This window comes from Aptenodytes forsteri, unplaced genomic scaffold, assembly GCF_000699145.1.
Source record: "Aptenodytes forsteri isolate BGI_AS27 unplaced genomic scaffold, ASM69914v1 Scaffold81, whole genome shotgun sequence".
Taxonomy (NCBI): domain Eukaryota; kingdom Metazoa; phylum Chordata; class Aves; order Sphenisciformes; family Spheniscidae; genus Aptenodytes; species Aptenodytes forsteri.
The window spans coordinates 3,553,141-3,572,601 of record NW_008795259.1 but is presented as its reverse complement, the minus strand read 5'-3'; the positions used below and the strand labels follow the sequence as shown (position 1 = coordinate 3,572,601).

The following is a 19,461-nucleotide window of genomic DNA, read 5'->3' as shown; positions in this document are numbered from 1 at the left end:
TGGGGAGGTTGTGTAGAAGCGTGGTGTATGATGGTACGATGAATGTATTTTGTATATGCAGAAGCGGCTGAAACAAAGATAGCTTACTTAATTTTGGTATTTCCTAACTGCGAGTGCTAGGAAACTGCAACTTTACTGCAGTTTATTGTTAGGGATGATTTACAGAGGTTCTGGGTTTCATATACTTGACTATTTGCAAATAAAAATAGAAAATATACCTTGATCCAAAATAAAAATAAGTAAGAGAAGCCTTATGAAGCTTGGCTTATATTCCACATATTTTTTACTGACCTGAAATTTTAAAATTGTGTACGCTAAAGTGTTCTATACGCGTACCTAAGGTTTTTGAATACTGACCTGTTTCATCATTCCTGGATTTTCTTAGAAATAAAAACATTTCTTCCTATAGGTTATTTTTGGTTCTTACCTTTCCAATGCAGATGAATTCCTGTAAGAAACTGATCATAGATAACTTTCCAAAGTTCCAGAATGCCAAATGAAATTTCTTTACTAGGAATTTTAAGGAAGCTGTTGTGTCTTAGTAGAAGAATTCAGGAGTCATGAAATGGAATAGATGATGCAAAATTACCATGGAAGTTGTTAAAAGAAACTTTTTTGGCCTGTCTTATGACTTCTGTAGGACCTGTGTACCTATGGGCAGGCTCTATGTTTAGTAAGTGTTGTAAATGTGGAGAAGTTGGTGGGAGCTAACGTGCTTCAGGTTATACTCATCTGCTTCTTACAGCTGTAGAGCTGCACAAAGGAAACTGCTAATAAGCCATAAGAATTTGTGATCAGTTGCATAGTAAACTAAATGTAGGCTGCATAACGTGTACCATATTGGTGTTTCTATTAGAGAGCTAATTAAACTGGCTTCAGTCAACTCCTAACTTCAGGTGCAAAGGAATACTCTTCTTCAATACGCTTCTTCAATAATTTTATGTACGTTTTTGTTGATCTGTTGGGATATTATTTGTTTTGTTGATGTTCTCTGCTAGCGTAGTGCCTGTAAGTAATGTTTTAATTTTCTCAGTTTATGTAAATGTTGATGCTTTATACAAATAAGTGCTGGGGGCTTCTCCCCATGGGACTGTCTCTGCCAGTAAGTCTACTTTTGATGGGGAAGTAATCCGAATATGCAATCATAGTCTATTACTTAGCTTAGCAATTCTAAACTTTCTAAGGACTACTATAATAACTTTCTAATAGAGGACTGAACAGGCTCATTTGAATTCTGACATAAGTGATTTGGAGTGTGTGTGTGTATAGTTTCATTAAGCATTTTGAGGGTCTACTATTTTTCTGAATATACTTTATAGTTCACAACTAGACCTGTACTTAATTAAAAAAAAAAAGTGCAAAGAAGATGTAGGTATTCTTTATTGTTTTATGACTGTGGCAAAAAAAGACTTTGAGAGTGGTGTTCCATATTTACATTCATGTTTTTCTCCATCATTTTAGAAGAACAGCTTAAAAGGTTTTTAATAATTTTTACATAATATAATTATTGTTTTTAAAGGATTGTTTCTTGCTGCACAGATAAAAGCAACTCAGTTTTCAGTAACTGAATAGACATCATGTCTCGAGCACGGCAGCCCCCACTTGTAACTGGCATCTCTCCCAATGAAGGCATCTCATGGACAAAAGTGACAATTAGAGGAGAAAATCTGGGGACTGGGCCTACAGACCTCATAGGTAAGTTGGAAGAAAAACTTCTTTTGAGACTGTAGAATGTCACATTTAAGATATGATTAGAGATAATTTTTTTGCATGGTAAAGTCTACATTGCATGGTATGAGGAATGCCCTTTTCACAAATACACGCTTGAATCCATAAATTCAGGGATGCTGTCCGATGTGTAACTAATCAGAATGACCATACTTTGCTAGATGAACCCTTAGCCTGAGTCAACATCCTGTGCTGAACACTGGCTAAGAATGAATGCCTATGGGAGTGGAACTAGAAGAGGGCAGATGTAACGAGATGCTCCTTTGTTACTTTCCCCGGCATTGGGAACTTCAGCATGGAGACTTTTCCTATCAGAAGTGTTTTCAATGTGTTGAGAAAGTCACTGAGCATTGCTATTCCTTGAATTAGTGTAAAAGTAAATTTGTGTATCTGCAACAGAAATGACAAAGCAGGTTCAATGATTGAGCTCCATGTTATGTGAAGAACCATTTCCTTCGCTGTTTTGATTTTAACGTGGTAACTTCATTTGAATCATCATAGCTTTTGCGCTGAAAGAGGGAACAAGCAGTTTTCTGTGATTCTCCTGACCACACAGATCTTGATTATCACTGCTCTGTTGCCTCTTCTCCAGGCTGAAAAGTCCTAGTGTATTTAAATTTTCTGCATATATCTTTGACCCTTCTTGTTGCTCTTCAGTGAATCTCTCTTGGTTTCACTACCAATGATGGGTGAACAACATCTTGGTTACATGCAGTGTTCAGGATGTGAATGTACTATGGCGTAATACTGTACTCTCACTTTCGTTTTGTATTTCTTCCGTAGGATTCTGTTTTCCGTATAACTCCTACTAAGTACCGAGCTAATGTTTCTTGTTCTTCTGCCTATTCTAGTCCCATGATTTAATGCTTGAGGGTTAGTAGTCAGTTTGAGCCTGTAATCTGGGAATTTAAGGTTTTGCCTGTGTGCATCATATCTTCGTTCATTGCATTTCAGCTGCTGCTTTATAGCATCTACATTATAGTGCATCCGCTCAGTCTCATAAGGTCTGTTCTGCATTTTTTTTCTAGTTTTTACAGTCTTTACATTCTGAATAAATTTGTATCATCAGCAAACTTTGTAACCTCTTTATCTTGTCATTTATGAATATATTGAACGTAAGCGATTCCAGCACATACCCTGTGGAAACTTTCCTCAGTGGAAATACACCATTTACTGTAACCCTGTTTCTATCTTTTAACAAGCTATTTATCCACTTGAGGATCATATAGCTGCTTAATTTTCTTAAGCCTTTTGAGAAGGACTTTGTAAAATCTTCTGGAAATCCAAGTTAGCTATAACTACTGGAATTTCCCTTATTTCTTTTGTAAGTTAAGCATATGTGTACTTCAGTATTCATGTTGGAGGCAATTTATCTAATTTGTTGTGGAATCATGACTCCTCTGAAGTCCGTTGGAATTTTGTTTGGCTTTGCTAGAAACAATATTTCACTTCATGGCTGTAAACCAAGATCTCCGAATTCCATTCTTGGCCACCACAATGAACTTTATGGCCAAGCATAAGCTACTACAGTTTTCCCCTTCATTTCAGTTTGCTGTCTCTCAAAAGGGGAAGTAGTATTTTCCTGAGCTGCTAGACAAGGTTGCGGTACACTAATGAATCTTTATTGAGAAATAATCAAATAACTGATGATGTTATAGGTGAGTATATTTCTGTGTATTTGTGCGGTTGATGTACTTCGATAACCTCATTAGTTCATTGGTATGATCCTCTCAGAAGTGATCAGTGCTAGGTTCTTGAAAGGAAGACATCTCCTGAACTGTGCCTCAGTATTACAGCTGATTAACTGCTAATATTTTTTCTCGTATTTTTTTCAGAGTAACACTTGTAACACATAGCTGCTAATAATCTCATGCTTTGAGGTAAAAATAAATAATGGATTGCCTTATTTTTTTCCTCAGCTCAATTCTCAGCTTTCTCCAGTAAGTGACTAAGGCCCCAGACATGTAGAGATTTCTTTTCATGGTTAAATTAGGCATGTACATAGTTCCTGTGACTTGAATGAAAATAGTTGCAAAAGTGAGCCTTTGTAGGCATGAGATTTAAGCAAGTTTGAATGAGGGTTTTGTAAAGTTTTATAATCCGCTATTTGAAATGCATTAGAGTAAAATGAAAAGCAAGAAACTTTTTTTTTTCTATAAACAGAATATCACATAATAGAAGAATATGCCTTTTCATTTCATTTAAGAGACCCTTCTTGTAATCTATTTGTATCTTTGAAACCAAATAAACTTTTTATTTTTAATTCTATAACTTACGGTACAGAAAGCCAAATCCAGGAGATACCTGCAACACTTATGCTCTCCAGTTTTAGTTTGTCTTTTAAGACATTTGCAGCTGTATTTTGTAGGCATTGTAAAATTGTCAATATATAAGCTTAACCAAAATTGGAAAGTCTCAATGAGAGAATTAGATGTGCCTATTTATTGAAAGGCACATAAAAGCTAGATCCCCAGTATAATGTTCTCAAAGATCTTTGTACAATGCAACAGATTAAAATGAAGTTTTATTTAAAGGGAAGTTTTCTCTTTTTGGAGAAAAAAATGTTGTATCTGTACTATCAAAAGGTCTCTCCCAACATGACTTTATTTGTTTTAGAAATTGTCTTGTGCCATTGCTATATTTAGTGTGCTATATAAAATGGTAACAGAGACTTACTTTCTTTTGCATTTTTAAGATACAGACAAAGGCTGTTTCCCTCCCATTTCAGAAGTATCGGATCTTGTGCTCTTACTCTCTTGAGAGCTTTAGGAACCTCCGATGAGTAGAAAATAACTGATACAAGGATCTTTAAAACAGTTGTTCAAAAATGTTTACCCTACTAAATTGCTATAGCTCAGATACTGATTTTAAAGTATTACTTAATTTAAGTATGAATTCAGACCTTTGAAATTCTAGGGTGAAAACCTCTTTATGAATGGTTCAGACAAATTCTTTCAGTTAGTCTTAGTTCCTACCACAGTCTTTTTTCCTTCAGAGAAGTTGCTAGCATAAAACCAAAAGAGATGTAATAATATAACCTAAGGTCAGAACCCATGCATCATAAATGTGTGGCTTTTTCTTCCCCTCTAAAAAATGAAAACTGGCCTGGTTAAGATGTTGCAAATAAATAACAACCAATTTTTTTTTTTTATTATTTTAAGGCTTTTTGTGTGTGCGTATGCTATTTTGCTCCCCTCCTTTTATTCAGGCATCTTTTAAGAAACAAATGTACTATCCTTGCTCAAGTAAAATTGCCTTCAGTTGTAATAAGATTCAGTGCCTTTCTGTTTTTTATTTTTTGGTTTTCATTTTCAAAATAGTTTTTGGCAGGGAGTAAGGCATTTTTATGTCTGACAGCCATGAAAACTACCAAATTTGTCTGCTGTGTAATGTCAGAGACTTAAATTGTGAGGAAAAAGTAAGTGTGAAGCTTTGGTACTGAGCCACATATGCTGACCTTTTTCTATCTGTAAGTATTTTTTAAATTGGTCAGAGCTTTCTAGAAATTAAAAACAAAAGCCAAGCCAACAGGGGAGTTATACTCCAGTACAGCCAACACACTAGTACAGCCTTGTCCTTTTGGAAATGTTTCTAGGCAAGGGTGTTATTTAAGAAGAACCTAATGAAGTTCTCCAAATTGATACTACAGAAATTAGGATCTTGCCAATTCTTCAGGACAACAAAACTCTGATTAGGAATATGGGAACTGTTGTTCTAGATCTGAGAAAACAATCCATCTGTTCCAGCACCCAGAGTCCTGATCTGACCAGAATCGGTCAGATTGATCAGTCGGTCAGGCTGATCTGACGTGAAGCCCCAGGAAGCCTTGGACTTTACATTAAGGTGTACCTTGACTCTAAAGTGTTAAGAGGTGTTCTTAAACACTAAAGCTTGACATATTTTAATACGCCATAGTCTTTTCCTATGAGAGCGCTTCATGGCTAAAATATATGTTGTACTTTTATTTCATAGGTTGTCATTTGTACTTCTGTTATGAGGAAGTTTAGAGAAGGAGATAGATGAACATTACATGACTGTTTCATACAACGAGGGCAGTTTATTCAGCAGAATCAGTCTTGCATCATGGATTTTGTACAGAAGAGATTGGGACAGAGTGTTTGTCAATTAATACTTTTTTGACCAAAAGCCCCTTCTGTGTCAGCAAAAGTACTGCTACACGAAGAAGGTTGAAGAAACATTGTTCATTGTGAATATTTTGCAGAGTTTCTTTATTTTTTTGCTATGCAAAGTCACACAGAGTGAACTTATCAAAGATTTTTTGCATGCACTTTTGACGGGAGTTTCATGTAAGTACAATACTGAACAGCAGTTCTCTAGTGTCTTGCAGACAGAAGATCTGTTGTACAACATGAAGTACAAGTTGCAGTAGCCCATAACTGGTGGAAGAGATTAAAATGAGCTTCAAGCAGCACTGCGTGTGTCTCATGAAGTGGCACTAGGACAAAAGACCTGAAGTCACCTAGGGAACGTCTGAAAAACATATTGATGACACTTTCACTGTAGTTGGCTGTAAGGGACTAGAGAAGGGTCATATATTAATGTAAAATATATGAAGCATCATAAATGTATTTGCATCACAGAATGTCAAAAGATACTTCTATTCACAGTAGGGTATTTCTTTTTTTCTTTTCCCCAGGTTTAACAATCTGTGGGCACAACTGTCTGCTAACTGCTGAATGGATGTCTGCCAGTAAAATTGTGTGTCGAGTTGGACAGGCTAAAAATGACAAGGGAGACATTATTGTTACTACGAAGTCTGGTGGCAAAGGAACTTCAACTGTTTCCTTCAAACTGCTTAAACCTGAAAAAATAGGTATTTTTCTTGTTCAAATTCACATCTGTTTTCTTTGCTAAACAAATATATGACTGACTGCCTTTTTAAATAAAATGTATGTTCAAAATGGATCCACCTCAGGACAATCTTCAGTTGTCTAGAAGAAGCAGAGTATATCAATAAAATGTGCAAATATATACATAGAAAACCTCATGGTATACGTGAAATTAATCCTCCTCTGTCAATATCCTGATAAAACCCTCAATGACTAATGAAAGGTAGCCCTTTATTTTTCTGTAAGGAATAGTACTAAACTTCTAAAATTTTTAAAAAATTCATTACAGATCCAGTAATTACTCTTAAGTGTACTAGATAAATACAAAATATAAACCAGCTCATGAGCTTTACACCTAAATCCTGAGCTGACAGTTAATGCTTTAAAGAAAGTTGAGTCCTCAGTGCCATTTCTTATTTGTAATTCGAACCATCCTGCTAGATGGAGTCTTAAGTATTTCTCATGAGATGCTTAACCATTAAAATGATGTTGCCAAGCAGTCTAGCACCGCTGCTTAATCTAGCATCCAGTCTAAATACCCTCTGGACTGAAAATGCATCTTTCAGAACACCTCCGTCAATGAAGTTGGATAGTTATCTTTTCTAACATAGCGGTTCCCACGAGAACTATTTTAGGCTTTTGTTCTCTGCGGTTCAGTGACAGTTAACTAACGCATAATTTTTCCCAAGCTGTACTAAGATCTTAATAATAGAAAGGTGAATCAAGTGCAAATGCTACACGGTGAAGCTTTTGGTGATGGGAGAGGAGAATTGTTATTTAAAAAAAATGGGTAAGTGTGCGGATGGGGTAATTTCTGGTGTTGAGCATCTGATGGGTATGTTAAAGAACGACATGGCCAAGAGTATGGTTGGCTGCATTTTTGGCTGAGGGCCAAAACCTATTGTGCCTCACCTCACCTTTACGCATTGTCTGTACTAAGGCTTTAGAAACCAAGTCGGTCCTGTGTCCATTGAGTCATCCATCTTGGCATGTGGCCAAAGTTAACTTCGTTTTTGGTTAGTGAGTGGCACAGAAAAGGGATTTTCCCTAAAACATGTAAATAAGATGACCTCCAGACAATTGTTCATTCTGAAAGTGGTAGATGGCAAGGTTTGGACAGATACCAAAATACTTGGAGGAATGAAAAATACTAATACTCTGTGATCAGGAAAATGCTCTTAATGTACACGAAGCTGCGCTCTCTAAGAGGTAATGTTTGATGCCCAGCCATGAATACCTTTTCAGCAGCTATAATAAAATAATTTAGCATAATTGCATCCAGGTTGTTTTGCCATGTATCTTCCAATATATTACCTAGGCATGCATTTTATATTTATCAGGATTTTTCAAATTAATTCAGTATGTTAGAAGTTGATGGTGCTGGACCGCCCTTGTTGTTTTAAGGATCTGCGCTTTGTTTTCTCTAGGTATCTTGGATCAGTCTGCTGTCTGGGTGGATGAAATGAACTATTATGACATGCGCACTGATAGGAACAAAGGGATTCCCCCCTTGTCCCTACGTCCAGCTAATCCACTTGGTATTGAGATAGACAAGTGAGTACCAAATGCCTTTAATCCACTTTTTTAGTGGTTTTCTCTATATGTGCCTTTGTGAATTCCAGAAAAGTTTAACGGTTTACAGGGCAGGGAAAGATTTAAAAATACATACATATATTAGCTGTTGGTATGCTGTTTGGTACTCAAAAGAGTTGTTGGTGCACATTCTATCCTGCTTCATAATCCTCATTTTTGGATCATCAATTAGAACTGTAGATATTCTAAAAGCCTGATATATTGAACTCCAGTGATGTTTAGATTTTTGAGAACTGGTAAATAACCTAAGGCTTTGGATTTATACATTGTAGTTATGGAATACTTACTGTTGCATTTGAGTTTCATGGGGTTTTTAAGGATGTTTAGATTGCTCTCTGTTGCTAAAATTGCACTGTAAAATGTGAGATTGCTCCTAAAATTGCCATGGGGTTTTTAAGGATGTTTAGATTGCTCTCTGTTGCTAACATTGCACTGTAAAATGTGATTTATTATACCACATCAACTAGTGTATTTTATTGAAATATTAATACTGTTTTCCAACCCACAGACTTATGTACTTTCATTCGTAAGTATGGTGGAATTTTTGACCTTTTTTTCTGAAATAGAAACTTTAATTCCATTTATCACTCACTATAGAGGGCTTTAAATGGGACACTCTTAGGGCTCCAAACCTGACCAACTCCTAGAAATAGCATCAGGAATAATATTTCTCTTGGTCAAGATACCAGCTCTACCAAAAACAAAGGCTATTTAAAATTAAACTGTTACTGGGGGTCTCATCTGCTGAATACTCTGTTTGTGAAGAAGAGTGCATTGGAGAAAATCTGCAGTGTCCATTGTTACCGTGTTTTGATGGGGAAACTGCACTTTCACAAAATCTGTATGGGATTTCTAGTGGATCTGTCATCAGCTTCCCAGCCTCTGGCTGTGCATTTCTTTCCTAATTTGAATATGTATTTTTCTTTCTTTTCAAAACGCTAACCCAAAGTTTTTGTAATAAGCTGAAGATTTTGTCTCTAAGTATTTTTCTCCAGCCTCTGATGTAACTTCTAATAGATATGTCTTTCATCTTCTCCAGTTTTCCAACCCTGTCAAAACGTGGACTCTAGGACTGTGGACAGTATTCCAGTGTCTTACCGGAAGATTTTCTGTCTCTCCTCCACTCTCCCTCCCCTGTTCTTAAATTAAAAAAAACCCATAATAATCCTTGTTACCACAGTGCTGCACTGGCAACTAGCAGGGAGTGGCTTGTTAGCTGAGTCACTTGAGTTGCTACTTTTGCTGCTGGCATGGTCGCTCATTATTCTGTAGGGATGGCCTGGATTCCTTTATCCTAGCAGTATCTCTTTGCATTTGACCGTGTTTCTCTATTTGTTGCTTCCTTGACAAGTCTGTCTTCTCAGTCCAGATGACAGTATTTCTTCTTAATATTTTTACCAACTATTTATAAAAAATTATTGGTGATAAAGCTATTATTGGTGATGATGCAAATACTGATGAAAGAGTAATGTGAGCTTTAATAAAACTTTACCTACAGATGTTTGCAGGTTTGCTTCTTCACTGATTGGGGTTTTGTTTTGTAGTTAGTTCTTTAATCCATGTGATGTATTCTATTGACATTATGTAAAACTAAGTTTTCAACCAATCGTATGGTAGCAAGTCTCCTTTAAAATGACAATATATTAATTTTGTCTGGTTACTTTTTTCAATGACGCACTTAATCTCAAAGCCCACGTAATATGTTCTCAAACGTTGTATGAAACAGTTGTGACTGGCTGACATTAAAACTAATTTTCTGTACTTTAATTCTGTATTTGTTGAACCCTGCAACAGCTTTTCCATTATTTTATCTGGAATTTAAGTCAAGGTAACTAGTTCTATTGCAAAGTCCTCTATCCATATGTATTTCACAATACTACTTTCTGTAAATACAATGGTTATGTCACGGTTACTTTTAATTTGTTGTTATCTTAACAAAACTTCTGATGTAATATTTTACTTCATAACCGAAATTGATAGTTCTTACAGTTAAGACAGTGTCAATGTGATAGATTAAGAATTATCTTCCAGAAACCTTAACAGCATTAGTTTGGGATTTGTTTAATTTAGAGTCATCTGTTTGGATGTTTGTTAAATATGAAATCAACAATATTATATTTTGAATGTTTCACCTGAAAGCATTAGAAAATATCATATTAATGAAATCTCAGATTTTGTGTGAAAAAGAAATAAGTCAGAAATATGTAAATACAGATAGGAAATAACCTTTTTGTGAGGGCAGGAAAATAGGAAAATATTTGGTCAAGCATAATATAAAGCCTAGTTCATTGTTCATTGATCTCCAAGTTCACCTCCAAGTTCGTTAGAGGTGAAGCATGAAGATTATGGCAAGCACTGGTGTTGAAAATGACCAGTTTGAGAGAAGGAACACTAGTCAATATAACAAGTAATTGTGTAGAGGGATTGAGGGGTAAGTTGTGGAGGGGGGAGAGAGATAGGGAAGGAGGAAAAGCCTGGTCTGCCCTCGTATTATGGGTCACAGCACGGTGTTAATAGTTGTGACTATAGATGGAACACTGTGTTTAAAAAGTGCCTCCCTAATGGAAAAGCTTTCATAATTTGCTTGAAAAATTGGAGCAATGCGATGTTTACTTTTATAAAATAATGTCTAGTACCATATAGTTTAACTGAACTCACGTGTTTGCAAATACTTGATGTATGGGATGGGTAAGTAATGAGAAGCTGTACAAGGTAGTGAAAAAAGGCAATTATAAATTAAGGAAGGGGGTGGATAAGCAAGATATTAGCATCAACTGTTACTAGGCATGGGAATAATTTGTCACTAGAAGTGATAAAAATTGTTAGAATTTTGGGATGCTTTAAAATAAAGCCTAATATGATGAACAACAGCTGTGTATAGGAGGAGATGGGACTCTGCAGTGTAATGGGTCTCTCCTTTATTAATACCTTTGGCTTCTTTAAACTATTTTTAAATGTGTGCAAATTGGGATGTATTTTAATTTTGAAGCTGAAATGTTTGGCATTGGTATGACTTGGTGGGATTTACAACCCTTGCAGCCTGATGGCTGATAAGGAGGGGAAAGGAGTGCCTTGTATTGGTTATACGAATAGTGATAAACAAAAGAAACATTAAAGAGAGGACCAGGGAGAAAAACAGTGAAAAATAGATGTGAGAAAATAGAATAGGAATAAGCTAGATGGGAGCACACTGAAGAGAGGGCAGGAAGTGGGTAGACTACAGACTGAAAGAAAGAAAGAAGTCCTCCCCCTAGAAAGTGTTTGTCAGTCTTCAGCAAATGATACAGAAAAGACAACCTGCAGCATGGGAAAGAGTTAGATCACCTATCTGTTGTGATTTTTATTATTATTATTTTTAATATGGGATATGCTTAGTTCTAAAAGTTCCTTTTGTGTTTTTTTTTAAACATTGTTTATGGTGCATTGTCCAGTTAAAATGTGTTTAAAAATTAATCATAGATTCTGAATCATTCAGGTGGGTACTTTCAAGGTGTTGCAAATGGGACATTGATATACTAGGAAAAAGATCCCATAAGTAATGAACAGACGTGCTTTAGTACAGCATTTCATTAAACTATTTGGCACGCAGAGGGACAAAAAAATATTTATTCTAACTCAGTAGACTTAAGATTGGAGTTTAATTGGGAGTGACTGGGATTTAAGTGAACAAAAGGTTTGAACTGTGAATTAAAGGAAATAGATAATAGTGGCTCTAACACATTCTATTAATAATTAGAATACTGCCTGTAGATATATTGTAGGAGTAATACATATACTCAAAATGTGCACTGGAATTCTCTTTTCATATTCAAATGTTGCAAGGATGCAAAGAACGAACTATGGTCACACAGTCATTCTCCTGGTTGTTTTTTAGATAGTCAAGGTATTTTAAAAGTTATATGTACACACCGTGTGCAAGCCATCATCTTTCAGCCTGCAAGTTTAACAAGTAGTAAGTATACATAATTGCTGGCTGATAAGTTCTTCATATTTTCCAAGAATTAATTGCTGTTCTTGTGCCATACAACTAACTTAAGAGTCTCAGTTGCTGAATAATAAAATCATTTATATTGTAATGAAACTTGAACTTGCTGGTTATTATGTTTCAGTGGTGATCCTTAAAGTCACGGATGTATTCATAGAAGAGTGCACATATTTGTTCTCCTGCCTTGCTAACAGTTGTTCGTTCATCTTTTGAAATACTGAACTGATCCAATTAGATGAGGGTTTTTTTTACATTGCTATCACTTAGTGCATATTGTGTGTATGCTATGAAGTATTTCATTCACACCAGAAAATAGGTATTTAAAGTATTTAATCCTTGAGTTCTAGGTTTTTAGTTTTCCGAATGGAGTAAAGACTGATAAAAAGCTTTAGTTTTCTATCACCATCTTTATGCTGGCTTTAAGTGCAAAGCAGATCTGTGCCACCTTCCTCCCAAAGGAATATTTCTGGCTGTGGTGTTATGCAGATGTAGCCAGAAACCCTTAGAGAAGGCTTAAATAGCTTGCAGGAAGAAAAAGAGTATATGGAGTAGTCACCTCAGTCTGAGAAATGTGGAAAGCTGGTATGAAAATGCTAACATTAACAGCAATATTGCAGTACTTGAGTTGGTTTTCTCACTTTAGAGCTGTTACAAGAGCAGGTTGGTAGGTTACATCCTACCAATATCGGATTGTTCAGGATTTTGAACAGTTCTGGGAGAGAATATGTGATGCCTGTTTCATAAAGGCACTGGTTGAAATCTGTTGCTGGAAAATTTAGATCTGCGTAAGATTTGTGAATGAATTGCTTGTTCAGATGTACCACATACTTTTCCCCTCCTGCACAACAAGTCCTTGTTTAATCAAAGGTTCCCTGCCTCCTCTACCTACTCTGTCAGACGAAGAAAATCCATTCTCTGCAAAGCAGTAACAGCAGTCAGACCTATTGGTGGTTAGAAAATTTTTGGATAGTGTTTGTTGTTTTGCATGTAGCAGAGGTCATTATGGTGGATCCATCCCGTACATGAAAGCAAATGCTGACATGCTAAGTACATTCCACATACTTCTGTATCCACCCACTCAATACAGATGCTTCCCTCTTCCCACGCCAGCTTCCAAAACAGTTCATCTGGGAGGTGGGAACAGATGATGTTACGCTGCCACCTAATGGTAAACATCAGCTTGCTACCATGAGATAGGAAAAGACTTTGTGGAGGCTTTGATGTTTATTTATTTTTAAATGGCTTGTATGGAAATGCAGTCAGTTTCATCCTTGAATGTGATGGACTTGTGGAAACTTTAATCACAGAGGTGCAGGTGGAAAAATTGCGAAACATGCGGGAGAGAGATGTAGTATATAGACCTAGTTTTAGGATGTTAAAAAATACAGTAACATTTACTGCTTGTAAGGCTGATGCATCAGTTGCAGCTACCAGCCTATAATCCCTTAGTAGATTTCTCTTACCAGATTTTGCCATTTTTTGAATATGGTTGTCATTTTGCTCTCACATTTCTGATAAACCCAATGGTACTAGGGAGTAATTGCCAGAGTGCATCCTTGTCTTTTGGTTGTTGGAGAGACCTTTGTTAACACCTTCTGATTTGTCGTGTTTAGTCTACTTCAGTGTCCCTTATGCTGGTCTTCATGCATGATTAACACAGTATAGCTGGTACAAAGCCTGCTTCTAGGAGTCTGACTGGTACCAGATGGGGGGGGGGTGTGTGTACAGCAGCTCTAGCTGGAGCTTGTTTATGCTGGTTGCTAGTCAGAATCTGTGTTTATTTAAAGTTGCTCCTTTTGACCTATAAACTCCTGTGTAATTGAGGTTCAAGTTACCTTTTGGTGGCTGTATCCTGTTTTGGGACCTGCCTTTAATCTGCAAATATTGTCATGTATGCTGAAAAGCATACTATGACATTCTGAAACTCTGGGAGCAAAATAATCTTTACAGAAAAATTACAACTTGCTAAGCTGCATTCATAGTCAAGCTCTGTTCATTCGTATCCATTGCATTCTGTTGCTATTACTCAGTTGTGACTGCTTGGAGGCTGGGATTTACCCATGGAGATTACAGCTAATCTTAAACCTCCAGAGAATATAAATACTGTGTATGTGCACGAGTTCTGTAGTAGAATTTGTAAGAGCTGATATATGCTGTGATGTTAAATTAGATTTATTGAGTATCAGGCTATACAGAACCTAAACTTTGGGGTAGTGGAGGGAGGGACTTGTATTGATGGGCACATGCTGTGCAAGTGAATTGATTGTACCCTATGTGTTTTGAATCCAAAGTGGATGTGCATGCCCTTCACGTGGAAGCCAGGACCACTACATCTAATACTGCATGACTGTATAGGTATATTCAAAATATGAGGGAAGTGAGAGAGTATAGCGGCTTGAAACCAAATTTATTTTTATTGTAGTTCTCATGAAAATAAACAGTATGTGAAATCTTAATTACTTTTATATTTAAAATTGTTGCTGATGGATGAGTAAGACTACTTTAAAATGTTAACTAGAGGTCTAGTACCAGATCTGGTTCCATTTTAAATAAAATAGTCTGCCTAGCAGAAAGTACTACTATATAAATCCAATATGTGTACCTTTGCTGAAATTGTAAAGGTAGCAAAATACGTAGAGTTGTCAAGGATGGTAAACTTCTCTCTTCTTTTTCTGAGGTTTTCTGGATTCAATTTGTGGTTCCCAGTTTCTTTTACAGTGATTGCTTTTTAATCAATGATTAAGTATTCAGAGTTGCTTCCTGAAGTGATTCTTATAAAACAAGCAAATCAACAGAAAAATGATCAACAATTTCATTGTGTGTCAGCATGGTCTCAGCTTTTGCTGCTAGTTCATATTCACCCCATAATGTTGAGATGAATAAAACAGAAATACATTCTCAAGTCACATATGTGCTTGTTTATAAGTAAACGGTAAGCAAGTTTTCATGAGAACAACTTCTAAGGACTTACTTAATGTACTAATGGAAGTTAATGAAACAAACTTGTGTGTATGTGGAGCCAGTCTTTTTTTAAATGCATCTAGCCAGACATTTTAGAAATACAGTTGCTTTCAGTTTGAACTTCTTAGTGAGCAGCTTGTTGTGAAGACAGCTGTAGCAAGTCATTCCAAGCTCCCCATATCTGTTAGTGGAAAAACTACTGGTAAAATTTATGATAAAAATACGGATACTACACCGTAGAGTATAACATATTGTTAACACACTGCACACATTCACATTCATGTTTCTACTCTGTTGTGACTATGTCTAAAATATGTCTGCACAGATAAAAGCACCCATAAACGCATTGCTAATTTATGGTTCTGCACAAATACATCTGCTGGAAAAAAGCTCCTAATAACTTTTCAATGCAGTCAAACATCAAACTGAAAAAAGCCCCTTCATTTCTGTCCCACTGTCTGTGGGCAAAATTCACTTGCGGGAATTCATTACATCCCTAGCTAAATTATTGGTCTTTATCTCAATATATATAAAAAAATAAACGCATTGCTAATTTATGGTTCTGCACAAATACATCTGCTGGAAAAAAGCTCCTAATAACTTTTCAATGCAGTCAAACATCAAACTGAAAAAAGCCCCTTCATTTCTGTCCCACTGTCTGTGGGCAAAATTCACTTGCGGGAATTCATTACATCCCTAGCTAAATTATTGGTCTTTATCTCAATATATATTAAAAATACGTTTGGTTTTTTTCCCTAGGAATTGTATAGCTCATGCATAAGCTTAAACTGTCATGCATGTGTCTTACAATCTTGCAATAATAAGTAGCATTTGGTAATGGTGTATTTGTTGAGTGTGTGTGCTTTTTGTGTTATATCTGTTTCTTCTGGCTTCTGAGAAAATACATTGAAGTTCTGAAAAATATAAGCAAAATTCTGCTTCTGTATTGTGTGCATGCACTTATATAGTGCTTGCATTGAAGTTCTGAGTCTCTTTTGAGGTAACTGAAAGTTTTTTATTGTTTTGTTTCTTAGCATTAAAAAATGCAGTTGACCACAAAGATGCCACCATGTGTGGATTTAATATAAAAGCTTTTTTGGACAGCCATGCCACGTATCGCATGTGAAGTACTGTCCTGCAAATTCGTGTGCCTACTGGACACTTTTGACTACTTTGAATGAAAAATAAGATATCTTAAAGTGTCTTTAAAGGAAGGATAAATTGAAACTTTCTTCTCCTTCTTACATCCATCAGCATTTTCTGCTAACTAACTGGCATTCATGTAATTCAAGGTCAATGGTAATCCTGAATCTCACTACTTATGTTCGTAAATTTAACATTTAACATTATCACTTTTTCATTGAACACAGAGAAATGTTGGAACCTTCATTTTTAGTTGCTACATTTGCTTCTCACACTATTTTCCCTGTCTCTCTACTTTTTATATCTGTCATCGCTTTTCCTTGCATCTCATTTGATTTTTTTTTTTGCTTTTTTAAAAAAATTATTGTTTCATGCCCCTGCTGTAATCAGGTGCTACTGATGAAAGACTTCTGTGCCATGTCATTATGTATGTAGGTCCTTTGTACCTGCTTGTGCTAATGGCCATTTGGATATGAATAGAAACTTACAGAAAACAACTCTTGTTTTTATATAATTGTACTTTTTAATGCGCCTGCCTTTAGATTTACTTCACTTAATCTGCTGTTTGCTTTTTGCAATAGAAACAGCTTTAGCTATCTTGAAATATGTTTAGATTACAGAAAAACAAAAACTAACAAATCATTGCTTTTGTTTCCATTCAAATGGCTTTTCATACGTATTAAATGTAATTCTAATAGCTGACTCTCTGGATTGCTACCCCCACCCAAGTTTGGTCTCAAATGCAAAGTATGACAGGTTTGCATTTGTGTACAGTGTACTTTGTATAACAGAATTCACCTAGCTTGTGAGCATCAGAGAGGGATTTTACTGACTTTTCAGTTTGACATTGTGATCCAAAAATGACATAGTAAATTTTTAGAACAGAATAGAATATTTCAGTTGGAAGGGACTACAATGATCATCTAGTCCAACTGCCTGACCAATTCAGGGCTGACCAAAAGTAAACTTGGTTGCCACGATTAATTTCTGAAGATGGGGTGCAGCTGGTGGTAAAGAATAGAGTGGTGAGTGCACCCAGTGATGTACTGAGAGCACGTGGTGGAATGAATATGGCCAAGTGTTAAGTGTGTGTCTGGACTGAGGGATGAAGATTGTCATGTTTTCATCAAAAAGTGCTTTAAATATTTTTATTACACTGACTTAAAATAAATGTAATACATTTTCTGTATGAGCATTTTAGAACCTACTTGTAGTTTCAAAAATACTGTTAAAGAGAAACTGCTTTCACAAGGAATTGGCTTGCATGCTATCTTTATGCGTGATAAGACTGAATAAAAACAAAGCAAGCATGCTGTTTCTCACTCAATACATGCCCACTTTTCCTTTGTTTTGTGTACTATGAACAGGCAGACCAGTGTATTCTGTTTTGAAAGAGGATGATTTTAACTCAGGATTTCTTTCAGTGTTTGTATATAATGGAAGTATGCTCTGTGTATCTTCCTTCATGTTTCCGTGGGACTTCTGCTCCACATGAACCAATAGACGATGATGGTGCGAGATCACTTACAAGCTGTCAACCTGGTGATGTCCTGTCGTTTTAAAGTTCGATAGATACTGGTTCATGGCTTACAGAGAATATTCTCTCTTATTTACTTGGCTTGGTGTACTGATTTTCCTGTTTAAAAGGTAGAGTTGACTTTGAGTACATTCAGCATTAGTGGTCCTGCATTTGAATGTTAGTATCACGGCGAGTCTGTCAAGTCCCATTTTCTGAAGGCAGCAGTTCTCTTTCTTTAGAAGCATTTTGTACAGGCAACATTTCTGTCATATGTGTAATGGTGAAATCAAAATGGTAAAATTAATTTTACTTAGATTAGATTTCAATCTTTTCTTTCCCAGTCATGCTACATGAGTCTGTAATACCAGATTTAACTTCATGGTGAGATACAAGTTTGTATTTACATCTTGTTGGAACATGGTTTGTTTTCTGGGTTTGGATTTTTTTATGTGACATTTTTAATTGTAAGCTGTTCACCAGAATATGTCTCACTGAAGAAATGAATATTCATTTTTCAGAGGCAGATTTCCTCAAAAAGATTTAGAGGCACTGTTTCCTGGGATGAGTGCTGATTTCACTAGTGAAAACTTTTCTGCTGCTTGGTACCTGATTGAGAATCATTCAACAACAAGGTTTGTTGCTATCGTATAAACAATTGTTTCAAATGCAAGTCACTTGATGTTATTTCATTATACAATAGATGTGTCATTGGTGGTTGATATTTACAGTAATAGACTTGTAGTCTCTACTACCTGTGGTGTTTCTCCTTGGCTAGAAACCTGAATCAACCAGTTTGCTCAATGTGTTTATGAGAAAAACGTCATCTTTAACCGGACCTAATTTAAGGGGCCCTTCCCCCCCAGGGTCAGGTGGAAGTTGTCTTGCTTCAGGCTAAAGCCGTTTATGAATCAAGAAGTTAGGCAGCATGGAGTGGAAACTCCAGGTGTTAACTTAAGTCGTGCCTGGAAGCTCAGGATAAGGGCATTGAAGAGTAAAACTGTTAACTAAAAGCTAACTGATACTATTAACTCGTGGAAAATGCTATAGTAAAAGAAGTTGGACAAGTGAGTAAGATCTTTGAGGTAAATATCTTAAAATTTTGACCATTAACATCTTTGTTTTTAAATCTGGTTCATAATATGTACTTACATGAATGTATTATGTGAATATATTTTTGCATGTATAAATGAGTTCTGAAACTTTTGTCTGCTGGTGTTTGGATAATACTCCACTCCTGGTCCCTTTGAGCCAGACCATAGGGTTTAACATTGCAGTGAACTCCTCCCCGTGCTCCTAGCCTGGCTAGTAACAAGGGGTTCTTGCTATAGTAATTCCCATAACATGCAACTCAAATCCTGGGTTACAACAATTTAAAGGTATTTCCATTACAGTCTCCACCCGTGGTCCCTTTGGACCAGACCATAGGGTTTAACATTGTAATGAACTCCTCTGGCTTGGACTTATCCACAGACTGCAGTCCCTTAGGGGTGTACCTGCTCCCAGTGGAGCCTTATCTATGAGCCACAGTCTCTCCAGGGATATACCTGCTGTGGCATGGACTTATCCACATCCACAGTTGCTTTGAGGTGCACCTGTTCCAGTGTGGCTTTATCCATGGGCCACAATGCCTTCAGAGATATACCTGCTCCAGCATGGCCTTACCCACAGCCACAGTCCCTTCA

General features: G+C 36.3%; 1 protein-coding gene across 1 annotated transcript in view; it reads left to right on the top strand.

Moving 5' to 3' along the window:
• Window positions 1-1,544: 1,544 nt before the first annotated feature.
• Window positions 1,545-19,461, top strand: part of EXOC2 (exocyst complex component 2) — a 121,728-nt gene continuing 103,811 nt past the window's right edge. The window contains exons 1-4 of the mRNA XM_009279235.2: window positions 1,545-1,695; window positions 6,386-6,562; window positions 8,006-8,132; window positions 18,298-18,411. Of these exons, the coding sequence (XP_009277510.1) occupies window positions 1,578-1,695; window positions 6,386-6,562; window positions 8,006-8,132; window positions 18,298-18,411 (536 nt within the window). The 5' untranslated portion in view covers window positions 1,545-1,577. The remainder of the gene's footprint in view (window positions 1,696-6,385; window positions 6,563-8,005; window positions 8,133-18,297; window positions 18,412-19,461) is intronic.